Below are 16,106 nucleotides of genomic sequence, written 5' to 3' on the forward strand. Positions count from 1 at the left end.
CCAGGTCTCCTTGAGACGGCTGACTGAAGCCGGGCTTGTTTTCTCCCATCTGAATGTGCAGGGCTGTAATGAGAGGGGAGCAGATTGCAGCAGTAGCGTCTCATGTCTGGCCAAGACCCCTGCTTGCTTTGATCTCCTATAAAACACAAACAAGCTTTTTAAACATGGTGCTACAAGGCAGGGACTCTCACCATGTTCTCCAATGCAATGGACCCAGTGAATAGAGAAAACATGAATAGGAGTTTACACACATACATACACAAGCGTTCCCACTCGCCCAATGCCTTGATATGCTGGTATATGGATGGAGCATCTTTCATGCCCTCACCAATTTATAACCAGACAATGTATTACAAATTAAAAGAGGTTGATTTCAGAAGCATTCATAGCAGGATATATATATATATGTATATATATATATATATAAAAATTTGTTACATTTCTGTGTAGTGATTTTCTGGGTACGCAAAGCGCTTTACATAGTAAGGGGGAATCTCCTCTTCCATATATATCTATATATGTGTGTGTGTGTGTGTGTGTGTGTGTGTGTGTGCGCGCACGCGTTTTTGTGACAAATGAGGACATACATTTTTATAATGACACAGGTGTGACACAGGTATTACAAGGTGAAGGTGACTTTTCAGGACATTGGCCCATGTCCCCACTTTTCAAAACGCTTATAAATTATACAGAGTGAGGTTTTTGGGGGGAAAGTAGAAATGAGTCTCCTGTGAGGGCTAAGTTTAGGTGTAGGGCAATAGCACACACAGTTTGTACAGTATAAAAACCATTACGCCTATGGAATGTCCCCACTTTTCACAAAAACAAATGTGTGTGTGTGTGTGTGTGTGTGTGTGAAGTGAAGTGAAGTGAAGTGACATCCTGCCAAGTATGGTGACCCATACTCGGAATTCGTGCTCTGCATTTAACCCATCCAACGTGCACACACACAGCAGTGAACACACACACACCGTGAACACACACCCGGAGCAGTGGGCAGCCATTTATGCTGCGGCGCCCGGGGAGTTGGGGGTTCGGTGCCTTGCTCAAGGGCACCTCAGTCGTGGTATTGAGGGTGGAGAGAGCGCTGTACATTCACTCCCCCCACCTACAATCCCTGCCGGACCGAGACTCGAACCTGCAACCTTTGGATTACGAGTCCGACTCTCTAACCATTAGGCCACGACTTCCGACTCTCTAACCATTAGGCCACTTGTGTTTGTGTGTGTGTGTGTGTGTGTGTGTGTGTGTGTGTGTGTGTGTGTGTGTGTGTGTGTGTGTGTGTGTGTGTGTGTGTGTGTGTGTGTGTGTGTGTGTGTGTGTGTGTGTGTGTGTGTGTGTGTGTGTGTGTGTGTGTGTGTGTGTGTGTGTTTGCACCTGGTATTCATCACGTCCTGGGGACCAAATGTCCCCACAAGGATAGTAATACCAGTAAATCTTAATCTTGTGGGGACATTTTTTGGTCCCCATGAGGAAACAAGCTTATAAATCATACAGCATAAAGTTTTTTTGAAAATCTAAAAATGCAGCATGTTTCCTGTGAGGGCTAAGTTTAGGTGTTGGGTTGGTGTAGGGCAATAGCACATACAGTTTGTTCAGTATAAAAACCATTACGCCTATGGGATGTCCCCATAAAACATGGAAACCCAACATGTCTGTGTGTGTGTGTGTGTGTGTTAACACAAATTAAAATGATAGAAAATTAGTTTTAAAACATTGAGCAATGCACAAAATTAAAAGTTTTCAACACTGATAATCAAAAGAAAAGTTTCTTGAACATCAAATCATTATATTACAATGATTTCTGGAAGATCATGTGACACTGAATTCAGGTTTGCCATTACATGAATAAATTACATTTGAAAATATTTTACAATAGAAAACAGTTATTTTACATTGTAATAATGTTGAAAATAAATGCAGGTTTGGTGAGCAAAAGACACTTTCAAAAAATTTCAAAAACATTTGACAAATCTTACCGACGCCAAACATTTGAACAGCAGTGAATCTTGTGTATTCAGTATAACATTTGATTTGATATAACATGAATTCATGCATATGCGCCAGATGATTTAACACCCAAGGTGACTTCCACATGTTGAGGAAGTGAGCGTCAGATAAGGGAAATCTCCTGATCTGAATGAGAATCTCCTCTCATTACACCTCATGCTCTCACACGGTTATTAACCATAGAGGAAGCACAAGGAGGGACTGACAACACAAACGAGGAAAGAAAAAACAGACTGACATTTCACAAGCTTTCATCCCTGTCCCATCATGCATCAGGGGACACTTCTGGCATTTTGTCTCGTCTTTTTTCCTCGTTTTCATCAGTGTCATCGACGGAGGTCACCTCCGCGACCCCAATATTGCAAACTGTCACTCAGAGTAAGTGAGTTTATCAACACACATCTAATCGGCCAGCCTCTCCGCAGGGACTTTAACCATCTGCATACTGAGATTGGCTTTTCCCTCCCTTTCCTGCTTGGAGTCGAGGAGGCGTCGCCCTGTGCTCGCATAATTATCAACGATAAAGAGCGGCGCTAACAAGAATGTCATGGTATATTAGTGTCACAGACGTATTTAGACACCTAAATGATATGGATTCTGCAGTTGAAAGTCAGAGGTCAACGATGATACGGGAAGCTTGAGAGGTTATTTACAATTCTGAAACTTACCAAAGGATTATATCTGGTCAGATCTGTGACACAGAAACACTGAAGGAGCAGTGATGGACATAAAAGCCTCAAGAACACAAAAAACAGTCTTACTCGAAAATCCTGACAAGGATGATGTAGAATAAGCAGAGACGTGTTGATGTCTAATTTAGGCAATAATTATGTTCCTGTGGCCTTTTTTCCATGTGTCACTCAATATGGGCTGTATTCTACTGTAGATAATTGCTAGGTTTTACAATACACCACTGACCTTATTCTCCTCCCTACTGTTGCAAGTGAGCTCACTTTTTTTGTAAGCCTTTTTTTGTGTGTGTGTAAGACCATGTGCTGTCACCGTGTAGGTGTATGTGCATGTGTTTCTGTGTTTATGACATTGAAACAGCAGGCTCCATATTGTCCTTCGTCTGTTTATGGTAATTATGGCTTTTATACCTTCTCAGCACAGGAGGCTAGTCGGCCCGATTCCATATGAAAGGTTCAAATGGTTTATAGGTGAACAGCTGCACTCCTAAAAAAAAAAGAAAAACTAAAAAAACCTTTGTATCAAGCACGTGTGTTTTTTTCTTATATAAAGGATTAAATATCATGCGCTTTTCACTGCAAAATCCCTCCCTATGTTCATTGTGCAAAAATTCAATAACGTGTTATTAAAAATGCTCGCAGCCATTGTAAAGACGACCCGCACGTTTAGACCGAGGTGGAGAGCTGATTATGCATTTTAATGAGACTGTGATTCACGGGAAGAAAAAGGTGAATAAAAGACTGAAAAACAAAATGTGCCATACAGAACAATAAGCTGCAACAACTGAATCTGCATTCTGACAAAGTTACATAAAACAATGGAAAGGGCTGCTCAGACTCTGTGTGGACAGACATTTCATTATCCACTAGAGTTCAACAAAATGTGCAGCACGTCCCCATGTGTAACCTTTCTTTTCATTTTGACAGCCAAAGTGGTCCAATAAGGGTCTCATCCCATTTCCCTCATACCTCAGATGGGTTTTTTTTCATTCGTTTCATCCCTTTTCCTCCCCAACTTTCCTCCAGACCTCTCCTGTCTGACCGTCCCTCCTCCCTCCTCCCGCTACAGCCCTCTCTTTTCCTCTCTCAGTGTCTTGTCACTCATCAGTGGCTAATCTCTTAGGTTAGTGGAGGTCAGGTAAGATCAAGAGGTCAACTCCCTGGTGCTCCTGCTGAACAAATAACAGATAGTGAACTCTGAACCTCGCCTTTGCAAGAGAATCAACATAATTTTTCTGCAGCTGGTAACCACAGCAACCAGGACTCTGCCAAACGCCTGCCCTAGGGTTTGAGACACCCCCTCTCTTTCTCTCTCTCTCTCTCTCTCTCTCACTTACTCCCCTCTCATCTGCATCACAGATGAGTTCTCTCTCTACTCTGTACAAAAAAAGGGGGGGGGGACCATTCATCCATAATTCATTGTGTGTGTCCCACCCCCCTTCCGGCCCGACAACCCATCCTAGTAACAGGAACCTAGCAACAGCAACAACTCTCCACTAGGCTTTCAGCCTATAGGGAACTTTCAAGTCTCATCAAATTCAACCAATAGGGCGAGAGCAGAGTGGAGGGAAGGGGAGAATAGTGTTTTTCTACACAACTGGGAAGCACAGTCAGGGTGTGTTCCAATCATCCAGTAGTGCCCTGCAAAGTGAATTTTAAGTGGTAGGCTATCTTAAGTGAGTATAAAGCTCATATGTGACTATTACAATTCGTTCAAAGGCCATGGGTTGCAGTTAAAAAGACACACATTTATTTTTGTATTACTATTAGACATAGCAACATTTTATTAAATAAAAGGATTTTAAGCATGGTGGTTTATATTTTTCTGTTTTGCATAAGTGGGTATATACATGAAAATATTAATGTAATTTATAAAATTATATATTTATAATATAGAATTGTGTGTATATATATATATATATATATATATATATATATATATATATATATATATAATATGTATATAATAATATATAATAGTTGTTTGTAGTAATGTCATCATACTCAAAATACTAATCGTTGTTTGATGGCGTTACAGAACATTCCATACCAAACTTTCTACAGTTCATTTCTACAGACATCCCCTGCTCATTGAGTCAGGAGCAGTGAACACTCAAGCGTAGGACAAATGGTCACACTTTATTAGGTTTAGTTCTCACTATTAGCAAACCATTTACTATGACTTTTGCCTCAATAAACTCCTAATTTGCTGCTTATTAATAGTAAGGTAAGTATTAATAAACAGCCAATAAGTTAATAATAGGTATGCTAATAAGCAACTAGTTAATAGTGAGAACTGGTCCCTATACTAAAGTGTTACCAGACAAACTTACTGACACCAGCAAATACACATAACTAAAATAAATAATGACAGAAAGAAAATGAGGAAAAGAAAAGGTAAGAGATATATTTTTGTGAAATTTACATCTGGAAGCAAAACTAAAGTAATGAAAGCTAAGTTTGTTCTTGGGGTGATAGGATCAATAAGAAAGCAAACCAGTATTTTTATAAGAGATAGATACAGGCCAAATTATTTTCTCATCTTTTTAAGCTCTTCCAGGAACACGCAACACCAGTACATGATAATGAATTCTGATCATTTATATTTTTCCAGACCACTTGACCTGTTGACATATTCAGTGAACCATATGACACAGAGACCAGAGCAATGCACATCAACAATTATCCTCTCCAGTGATGGAAAATTAAAGCAATGCGTTTGACAACTGAACGTGAAGAGATCTGAAGACCCAAAACTGGTTGCAGGTCTGTCCTGATGAGCCAAACAGCAAGGAGATAATAATGCAAAATTAAAATAATAAAATACATTTATTATAAAAGGATGAAACATTTGTTAAGTAGCATGACATATGAGGTCCCAGTCACACCCATCTTGTCTGTCTGCAGGTGGTAAAGTGAAGTGCACAGATGTTGGCGTGTACACAGCTCCATCGGCCAGCACATAAATGGATTATTTTGTTCATGTTCATTTTTCAGGGGTGAACACACATCTAAACAGCAGGGAGAGTTTGTTCACAACATTGGGTTCAAGCCAGTGTAAGTTTGGTCAAATTTGATCTATGGTGTTTTTGGCAACCAGCTGTTCAGCAACTGGTGCTAACCAAGCAGTTATAGTTATAACAGCCTTTGTCTTACAAGAGATTTTGAGGATCACCTACCACATAAACTTGTTTTAGACTATTTCAGTTGGTCATGTTCTCTCTGTGAGCAGCAAAAGTGGCCCAGAATTTATCTATAAGAAAGTAAAATGTTAGCGTTTATATATAATTGTGGCTACTTAGAAGCTCTAATTTCTTTGGGGTTATAACCTTACAAGATGTCTTTTTACACAGCATCACGTTTAGCCTTTTAATCCTGGCAAGAGGTAGTATCTTGGAAAGATGGTTATATGAAATAATTAAACTAGCTAAAAACTTGCAACATGGAAAAGAACAATGTTTGGAAATATTTGTGCTACTGAACAAAACATTTACTATTAATGTGTTGTTCGTGAGTGGCTTGGAACCATTAAAACAAACAGAGAAGCAATGCAGAAATCATACTGTAAATGAAAGCATTTTGATGATGCCATTAGAATGAGCTCCTCAAATGCATCAAACACAACAGGTTACTGCAAGGATTTGGCACTTTGAGCTAAGTTTGAACAGTTTGAGACTGTGTTATATAATAAAGCTTATGGAAAGTGTAGATTTATAACTCCCCCTGTAAGAGGAAGCTGTTGAAATCAGAAACAGGATGGCACTGGGACAGTGAACCACCACGAGCTTCAAAAACATAAACTAGTAAATAACCACTAGTAAATAATGTACCAGCATGTTGAAGTACAGTGGGGGAAAAAATTATTTGATCCCCTGCTGATTTTGTACGTTTGCCCACAGACAAAGAAATGATCGGTCTATAACTGTAATGGTAGGTTTATTTTAACAGTGAGAGACAGAATAACAACTAAAAATCCAGAAAAACACATTTCAAAAAAGTTATAAATTGATTTTTAAGTATTTGACCCCTTCACAAAATATGACTTAGTACTTGGTGGCAAAACCCTTGTTGGCAATCACAGAGGTCAGATGTTTCTTGTAGTTGCCACCAGGTTTGCACACATCTCAGGAGGGATTTTGTCCCACTCCTCTTTGCAGATCCTCACCAAGTCATTAAGGTTTCGAGGCTGACGTTTGGCAACTGGTTCCATGGTGTTCATAGGCAGACACGGCGAGTTGAGTTGATGCCAAAGAGCTTGATTTTGGTCTCATCTGACCACAACACTTTCACCCAGTTCTTCTCTGAATCATTCAGATGTTCACTGGCAAACTTCAGACGGGCCTGTACATGTGCTTTCTTGAGCAGGGGGACCTTGCAGGCACTGCGGGATTTCAGTCCTTCATGGCGTAGTGTGTTACCAATTGTTTTTTTGGTGACTGGTCCCAGCTACCTTGAGATCATTGACAAGGTCCTCACATATAGTTCTGGGTTGATTCCTCACCGTTCTCATGATCATTGAAACTCCACGAGGTGAGATCTTGCATAGAGCCCCAGTCCGAGGGACATTGACAGTTATTTTGTGTTTCTTCCCTTTGCGAATAATCGCACCAACTGTTGTCACCACCTCACCAAGCTGCTTGGCGATGGTCTTGTAGCCCATTCCAGCCTTGTGTAGGTCTACAATCTTTTCTCTTACATCCTTGGACAGCTCTTTGGTTTTGGCCATGGTGGAGAGTTTGGCATCTGATTGATTGATTGTTTCTGTGGACAGGTTGTCTTTTATACAGGTAACAAACTGAGATTAGGGACACTCTCTTTCAGAGAGTGCTCCTAATCTCAGCTCCTTACTTGTATAAAAGACACCTGGGAACCAGAAATCTTGCTGACTGATAGGGGATCAAATACTTATTTGACTCATTAAAATGCAAATCAATTTATAACTTTTTTTAAATGCATTTTTCTGGATTTTTTTGTTGTTATTCTGTCTCTCACTGTTAAAATAAACCTACCATTAAAATTATAGACTGATCATTTCTTTGTCAGTGGGCAAATGTACAAAATCAGCAGGGGATCAAATATTTTTCCCCCACTGTACGTGAATTAGATGTGAAGGTCTTAGAAGACTTTAAAACTTAGAAGGTCTGAAGGAATACATACTTATGAGCAGGTGGTTGTAGACAAAAATCTGAATCAAAGTGCCTCACATTTCTGTCATCCATGCATCATAGCAGAGAAATTAAACTAAAACAGCACTTCAATAGCATAATGAATGTATAATGAAAAAAACAGACAGGACGACAAATGGCAACCTGACAAATGTAATTTTGGCAAACAAAACAAAGGTAACACTTTATTTTAAGGTCCAATATTCTCACTATTAACTTTGCTTATAAGCATGCACATTACTATCATGTTGGCTGCATATTAATGCTTATAAGGCACATACTAATGCCTTATTCTGCATGAAAATGTTCTAGATCCCTTAACCCGACCCAATACCTAAACTTGATGAATGCCTTACTATTAATAAGCAGCAACTTAGGAGTTTATTGAGGGAAAGCTCTTAATTAATAGTGAATAAGTGTTCCCTATTCTAAAGTGTTACCAAATAATATTAATAACAATGATAAGCTAACATTTTGTTCAATTCCAGTAAATTTGAAAATAATTATTTTGTAGTTTTTCAGTTATTTCATATTTACTCACCCCTACAGTACATGTCCAGTGAAATGTAAACTTACATCTTACATCAAGTTGCTCTGTTAGGCCAAGTGCACAGATAAATATGGTTGTCACTATTCTTAACAGAGTCCTGTACACAGACAGTTCAGTAAATTACAGGAATAAACCGCATTCTACAACCGAGTTTACTCCTGAAAAAGTCAGGTAGTGACAGCACATTTGTATAAATCCTGCATTATGTGTACAGAACTGAACTGAATGGCTAATTGTTGGTGCAGTGACATCACTCTGTTTTGACAGCACTCTTGTTTCTAGTTTACGGCGGCTGTAAGAAGTCAAAGCATTGCTATTGTTATCATGTCACTCATCAGACATCGTGAGTGACTCGTGTTCTGTACATACACAACCGATAATTGATTCGATGCAAGATCCATTCTGCATTTTGCCTCAGTGACCACTACAACTTCCGGTGCAGGAAATCTTGAGGAAGTGTCACACAACAGGACAATTTAATATTTAAATAGTCCACCTTTATGCTAAAGGTATTTAAAGCTTTTGGAACCAATTACTAAAACATTAAGTTTTAGTATAATATACTAAATTGTTATGTTTGTGTAGCTCTGAGATTTTAGTTTCGGTTGTCACTTTTGCAGGTGCATGTGGTTCTTTTATCAGTGCTCTATTTAAAAAAAAAAAAAAAAAAAGTAAAGTAGCAGACAGTTAGTAGCACCAAACTTTTATGTGTTTGGTGATTTTACATACAGTATTTGTTTTACTAAATTTTTTTAAAGGAAATCTATGCCATGTATTTTATAGGACCAGTACTTGAATTTATATTCAGGGAAGGGAAGAACTGCTTAGGACCTTCAGGTCATCGGACCAGATCTTAATAACCACTCCTTCTAACACTGTTACACACAACAGAGCTCTGCAATCCTGCACAACGTGTTAAATGTTTCAAATCTGTTTAGATACCTTTTATCTTGAAATATCTCATTTTCTCTGAAGCATACAGTATGTTATTGAGAAATGATGAGTTTGAGAGTTCTAAGTTGAGTCGCAGATCGGGCTTCCCAGAGCAGTGTATAGCTTTCTAGTTGTTACTTCACACCGTGAATTTAGCTGTGGCCACGGCAGGCTGTTTCCCCTTGGATACATAAAACAGCAAGCTAATTACTGTGCTAAACCCATTCATAAATCATGTCACATGAGATGCTGTGTTAACATTTTCTTTTGCATGAGTGTGTTAACTACTGGACATGAAAAAACAAATTAATGCAATGCTTGCTATTAGGGGTAAGTAAATAAAAGCGTAATTAAAGGCCCAAGCACAGATAACAGTATTTAGGGAGTTTTAGGGCCTTTATTTCTTGAGTTGGCTTAATGACTTAATGACGTTAATGACGTTTGGGTACAATCTTAATACAAGTAAAGAGGAAATTACTATATAGACTGCATGCGAACACACTGCATCTTTTGCTGACTTCATTTTGAATTGATGCCTTTCTTTCTTTCTTTCTACAAATAATACTGCAGCTAAAGTTACCATAGTCATTGAACAGATGATTTTCTCATGTTTTTCAAAGACAATATAGTAGGTACACATATAGTCTTTTAATTCCATAACACTTTAGTATAGGGACCAGTTCTCACTAGTTGCTTATTAGCATGTCTATTATTAACATACTGGCTGTTCATTAGTAATTATAAAGCACACATTTTGCACGACCATATTCTACATCCCTAATCAAAACCTAAACTTAACAACTACCTTACTAACTATTAATAAGCAGCAAATTAGGAGTCTGAGGCAAAAGTCGTAGATAATGGTTTGTTAATAGCAAGAATTGGACCTAAAAAAAACCTGACCTTTCTAATTGATTATTAAAGCTATTGTTCACTCCAAAATGAAAATTCTGTCATCATTTACTCACCTTCAAGTTGTTCTAAACCTGTATGAGGTTCTTTCTTCTTTTGAAGAGGAAAGAAAACAGACGCCAGTAGCCAGTGACTTCCATAGATTTACGTCAATGTCTACCAGCAACTTTTTGATTACCAGCATTCTTCAAAATATCTTTATTTGTGTTCAATTGAAGAAAGAATCTCATATGGTTTGGAACAACTTAAGGGTGAGTAAATGATGACAGAATTGTAATTTTTGGCTGAACTATCCCTTTAATCTTGGGTAAAAGAAAAATGTGTGCATCTAGTGAAATCTATATGAATATTTGTGGCAGGTACAATGAAGTATCTAGACTCTGGTACAGAACACTGTAGTCCAGACCTGTTACAGTAGGAGTGAGCTAATCAGAGACAGACAGAAGGGTAATAAAAGCAGTTTCCTGTGAAGTCTCTATGCTAAAGAGATCTCTGAAGCTGTTTGAAACCAATTGGGGCTAATATAGAAGCGTATTGTCCGCAGGCAGAGACAGAGGAAAGGTGGGGAGTAAAGAGACGTAAGGGAAAGAAAAGAGAAAAGACTCAAGAGGACAGGAGGAGATGGAAGGAAAGAGGAGTAAGAGAGAAAGATCTCACAGGGGAGCTGTGTGTTAGAGCATTGTTTACCTGAGATGGGTCAATGTGTGGGTGGTGAGGGGGCAGACTACTCTCTGAATCTGTCTTTCCTTCATTCTCCATCTCACAAAGACAATGTTTTTTTAACATTGTAAGCCTACGGCGGTGATTGCTATCCACTGACCAAGACAGTCTTAGGCATCACCCAGTATACAACAGAACATCATTTTAAATCAGTTTTCAGATTGTGCCAAATGCCTGTTGGTATACTTTAAGTGGAGCAGAATATTTGTCTATAATGTACAGAAAACATTTGTAAAAACTTTTATTCACATTTTGATTATCTGCATTATTATGATATTAAATGCTGCAATTGAACAACCAGAATCATGCATTCAAGAGAGTTATGATAAAGCAGTAAGTTATGTGAGGCAGTGTTTAATGAAACTATAAGTATGAATTCAGAGTCTATATAGACAAAATATTCTTCCTCGCAGAAGCTGTTCCACTGTAAAACATGAAACAATTATTTTAGAGGAAACCACAGGAGTGCCTCATATTAAGTATTGTCAGTGATTATACATTCACAAAATAAACACCATATGAAAAATTAATAAACCATTAACCCTAGCCCTATAACCCTAACCTTAAATAAATAAATGAATCATGTCAGTACTGTTTCACCATCTGTTGTAAAATACTGAACACCAAATACTACAAATGATGCTACATGAACAATCTTACAGTTCCTGGATCTGAATTGAATTTGATTTGAGGAAGCAAGCACGATGCAAACTTGTAAATTACATTTAAAATGAATTGATTCTAATAAATTTTAACTAGAAAAACAAGTTTATCAACAAACATTGAATGTTGGCTTGGCAATACTTTGTTTAAAAGTTTAGATAGATAGATAGATAGATAGATAGATAGATAGATAGATAGATAGATAGATAGATAGATAGATAGATAGATAGATAGATAGATAGATAGATAGATAGATAGATAGATAGATAGATAGATAGATAGATAGATAGATAGATAGATAGATAGATAGATAGATAGATAGATAGATAGATAGATAGATAGGTGAAATTAATACAGGATTACAGATCATTCTTAAAGATAACGCCACTTTGGTGTTTCCTCCTTTGCTGTACTGACAAACATCTCCACCTAGTGTTTCTTCACAGACCTCTCAAACACAGCCTTCACTTACTACTGAAATGTTAACTGCAACTGCAAAACCACAGTTAGTAATGTCAGCAGTATGAAACTATTAATAAGGTCAGTTGTAGCAGTATCAGTGTTTCTGAGCTCTTTGGCTAAACTCTTTGCAATGTTATATATGATAGTTTCACCTGAGGCATGAATTTGATTTGCCCTGTTTGTTTGACAAATCTTAGAATCAGGGATAATGCTAATAATTGAACCAAGCAGCAGGATAGCAAGGGTTTTGGAGTATTACTGTAAATTTGACAACACCTTCTTCAAAGATCCATACATGCCATATTTATAAACAGTACATTTGATTTTAGGAGGACACCACTGACATTTTATTTTCTCAATCAGCAAGAACCACCTGATTCTGAAGCATTCCTTCCCATCAGGATCTATATTAATCGGAGTTGAGACAGCTTGCAAACTGAAAGCAATGGAGAGAAGGTGATCCACCGCTATAACTGCTGCTGTGCTACCTAATTGAGCCCTGTGAGACTTCAGTCAACCAAACAAGACCTAAATTACAGGTCATGTGCACATACCTTGCCATGAATAATGCTGTACTCCACAAGCCGCATTGGCAATTATGTAAAATACACACAAAAAAAAAATATTTTACAAATTAGTGATATATTCACAGAACACACAAAATGTGCAACTTTCAGGCTTTATTTATGCATGTTTTAAAAAGGCAGAAATAACTAGATATACATGCTTCAGAAATAAGCCTTTTTGTCAATATTACAAAGAAAAACCTTCACAGCTGTAAGTAAACAAGCCATTTTCTAGCATGGTTATTTTTTTTTTTGTGTGTTTTTCCCCAATAACACAATTTATAGCTGTACAGCATGAACAAACATTCATAACTATAAAAATAACAGTACTTGATTAAAACTGCCTCAGTTCACACCACTACCAATTAACAGCATACATTTGTATTAAGAAGTAATACATATTGATAAAGCATCAGCAAAAATTTACTATAACACATCAGAGTAGAAACATTTTAATGTGTATTAGTATTACTAAAAATGTGTCTTTGTAGCTCTTCATTTTTATTTCCCTTTTCAATATAGGAGCTATGATTTTCCACAGATTTGGGTCTGTTTCATATTGAAAACAAAACGAAACACATACATGCAATAGTGGAAGTAAAATTAAAGCCATGCTACCAGTTCTGAAAGGACATACCACATCTGCACTTTTCTCTGAAATATTGATACAGTGCTTAAGACTGGATCAAAAGGCAGACTGGCGAAAGCGTGTTCTCTAACATTGGTGAATGAATCATTTAAAAATCTTTTTCCCTTCTTTTTCTCCCCTGTCTTTCTCTTTCCATTCTTGGTGCACTAGTCCAACCGGTTCTGTGTTCCCTCAACCCATTAACCTGTCTCTTATTTGTCACCTAGTGATGCTTTTAATCATTTTTTACATATCATGTCAATCCTGAGTTTGTGCTCCATCATTTAATACAAAATATAAAAAGCACCAAAAGTACGGCCATCACACAAACTTAAAAATGCCTTACTTTTATGTTTATAATGAATTATTTTCTTCTTTAAAAATATATCAGAGTGCTGAAAACAGACGTGTGAGTAATCTAATTTTACAAATTAATGAAGAGATCTGTGTAGTGTTTTAACACATGAATAAATTAATTTCAGTTGCATTTAATTATCCTATGAGTGATGTTTAAGCTCTTTTTTGAATTGTCTGTTTTCAATACCACAGCAATGCAGGGGAATGTCCTACAATATCCTTAAAAACCATGAATAAAGTAAGTACAAAAGAGAATGTGATTGCTTTTTACACATTAAATCGGGATAATGAAAGATCATTTGCATTACATGCATGGTGATGGATCACCAGATGATTAAATCATAGGGTTGGTTAAATACAATTTGTTTTGAACTTTAGCCTATATCCAAAACAAATACAGAAGACAGTAAAAAAAAAAAAAAAATAGAATGGAGAAAATAGTTACAATGAGCTGATGCGACTGCAGCTGTTTAGTGAGTCATACTGACTTTGACAACACTAGATGAATGCAGCATGTCAAAGCAGAACATTGAGAAATAAACTTTCTATTTAAAAATAATAATTTGAGCATTAGGTGTGACTACCTAATATGCATGTCTTTATATAGCTCCTCGGTTTTAGAAAATGAACAGTAAAAACAATACAAATTGCAAATATTGTTAGAACCACACTCCAATCCGTGGAGCCATTCTTGGCATCCGCTTCTTTTTGGTGTCTGATTCCTTCAGCAATAGTTTCTTTCTCCTGGTGTCAAAAATCCCTGCAAAAATGAAAGTGGTTTACTATGAGGAAATCTGATGAGCTTTGACTTACATTAATACCACAAAACAACAAAAAAGAACCAAAACAACTCGACTAATATTTGAAAACATTGTTATAGACATTAACTGTGGCTCACAGAAAAGAAGAATTCAATCACTTTAAATCATTAACTCCACTGGAATGACTTTGTTGGACCCCCCTTAATGGAAATTCATTTCCAGATACTGTTGAGTGCTTTGAACCAGTCAAAAGCAAGTTGTATTAGCTTTAAAAGTTGCCTGCTGAAATAAATTTCATGAGCAAGCAGACACCACCTCCACCACGCTGACAAATCTTTAATATCTGACTCACTCATGCAACCTTGAAAAATACAAAACTGAATATCTTTATAAATCAACACTGCATGAAACTGCTCTGCTCCTCTGATCCTGCCCTCTATCCTACAGGCCCAGCATCAAGCTGGGACACAAACCTCTGGCAAGTCCCAGATTCTGCAGGCCTCTGTCGTCCTCCTCCTCCTCCTCCTCTGAAGGGTTCTGGGCCACATTTTGAAGGTAACGGTTGTGTGGGGCAGCGCCAGTGAGGGCATTCTGTCTGCATCTTTCCTCCAATGCATTGTCATCAGACATACCTGTGAGCAAGACAAGACACAGCTCAGATGAATTTGCATGAAACATTGATTACCTTTTTATATTTTTATTATTATTATTTTCTCTTTTGCTGATTTGTGCATGCAATTTGAATGCACAACCTGATATAATTCAGTCTTTAGAATACAAACTGGCCACATTTTGTTTGAGTATGACAACATTCCTCTTCATTACTCTGACTCTATCAGTCTTCTTGCAGCATTAATTTCACTTATATAATGCATATCAGTGTCTCACAAGACAATCATTTTAAGACAATACCTGTGTACTGACAAGACAATAATTGTGTCGCAAATGATATACACTACATACTTTTACTGTGTTCCAAGTATTCGACTATCTAGTGTATGAATTTTATAATGTTATTTTTGAGTCTGATAGCTCTATCCTCTCCACTATGGAAGAAAAGATGTGACTGTTGAGGTTTGAAGTGCATTTCTGTGGCTGGTTAGTAGTACAAAACAAACCCAAACAGAAGGACGCTTGATGTTGCGTTGGCTGGAATGCAGTGTTTATGTAAGCACAGGCTCTGCCATGATCTTTGGGCAGTTATTTATTTCTTTAAAATATGACATCTTCCAGTTTGCTTCAGGGCATCAATTCCTTCTCATATTTTTCTGAATTGCTTATGAGAAAAAGTAGATAGAGGACTTAAACACAAATAGAAAAACATAATTTTTGTATGACATCAGTGTAACAACAAGACAAAACTATGCAAAGTGTACTCCATCTTAATAATCTGTGGTGATAATATTCAATGCACAATCTATCATTTAGTCAACCTTCATGAATTATGTTAATTTAATCACTGCAACTTATTGTACCGCATAAAACAGACAAATGATGTGTAACATTAGCAGTTTATAATAAATAAATTGGGTTTAATGTTTCATTCATGTGCAATATCTGTCAGCGCTCAGCTAGAAACATAAAACAAACATGTTTATTTTGCTTGTTTTGGAAAGACACAATGATTATACTATTATAGTGTTTTAACATTCTTTTCTAAGTTCCGTCCTCCTGAAAGCTTTAAATGCCA

The 16,106-nt window shown here is 37.2% G+C and overlaps 1 protein-coding gene across 2 annotated transcripts in view; it reads right to left on the minus strand.

The window, feature by feature from the left end:
• Positions 1-12,768: 12,768 nt before the first annotated feature.
• dnajb6b (DnaJ heat shock protein family (Hsp40) member B6b) overlaps positions 12,769-16,106 on the minus strand; it is a 34,781-nt gene continuing 31,443 nt past the window's right edge. For both annotated transcript variants that reach the window (XM_079441057.1, XM_079441056.1), the window contains 2 exons: positions 14,890-15,048; positions 12,769-14,415 (listed from right to left, as the gene is read on the minus strand). In XM_079441057.1, coding sequence (XP_079297183.1) covers positions 14,315-14,415; positions 14,890-15,048 — 260 coding nt within the window. In that variant the 3' untranslated portion in view covers positions 12,769-14,314. The remainder of the gene's footprint in view (positions 14,416-14,889; positions 15,049-16,106) is intronic.

The sequence above is a fragment of the Barbus barbus genome, assembly GCF_936440315.1.
Source record: "Barbus barbus genome assembly, chromosome: 2".
NCBI classification, from domain to species: domain Eukaryota; kingdom Metazoa; phylum Chordata; class Actinopteri; order Cypriniformes; family Cyprinidae; genus Barbus; species Barbus barbus.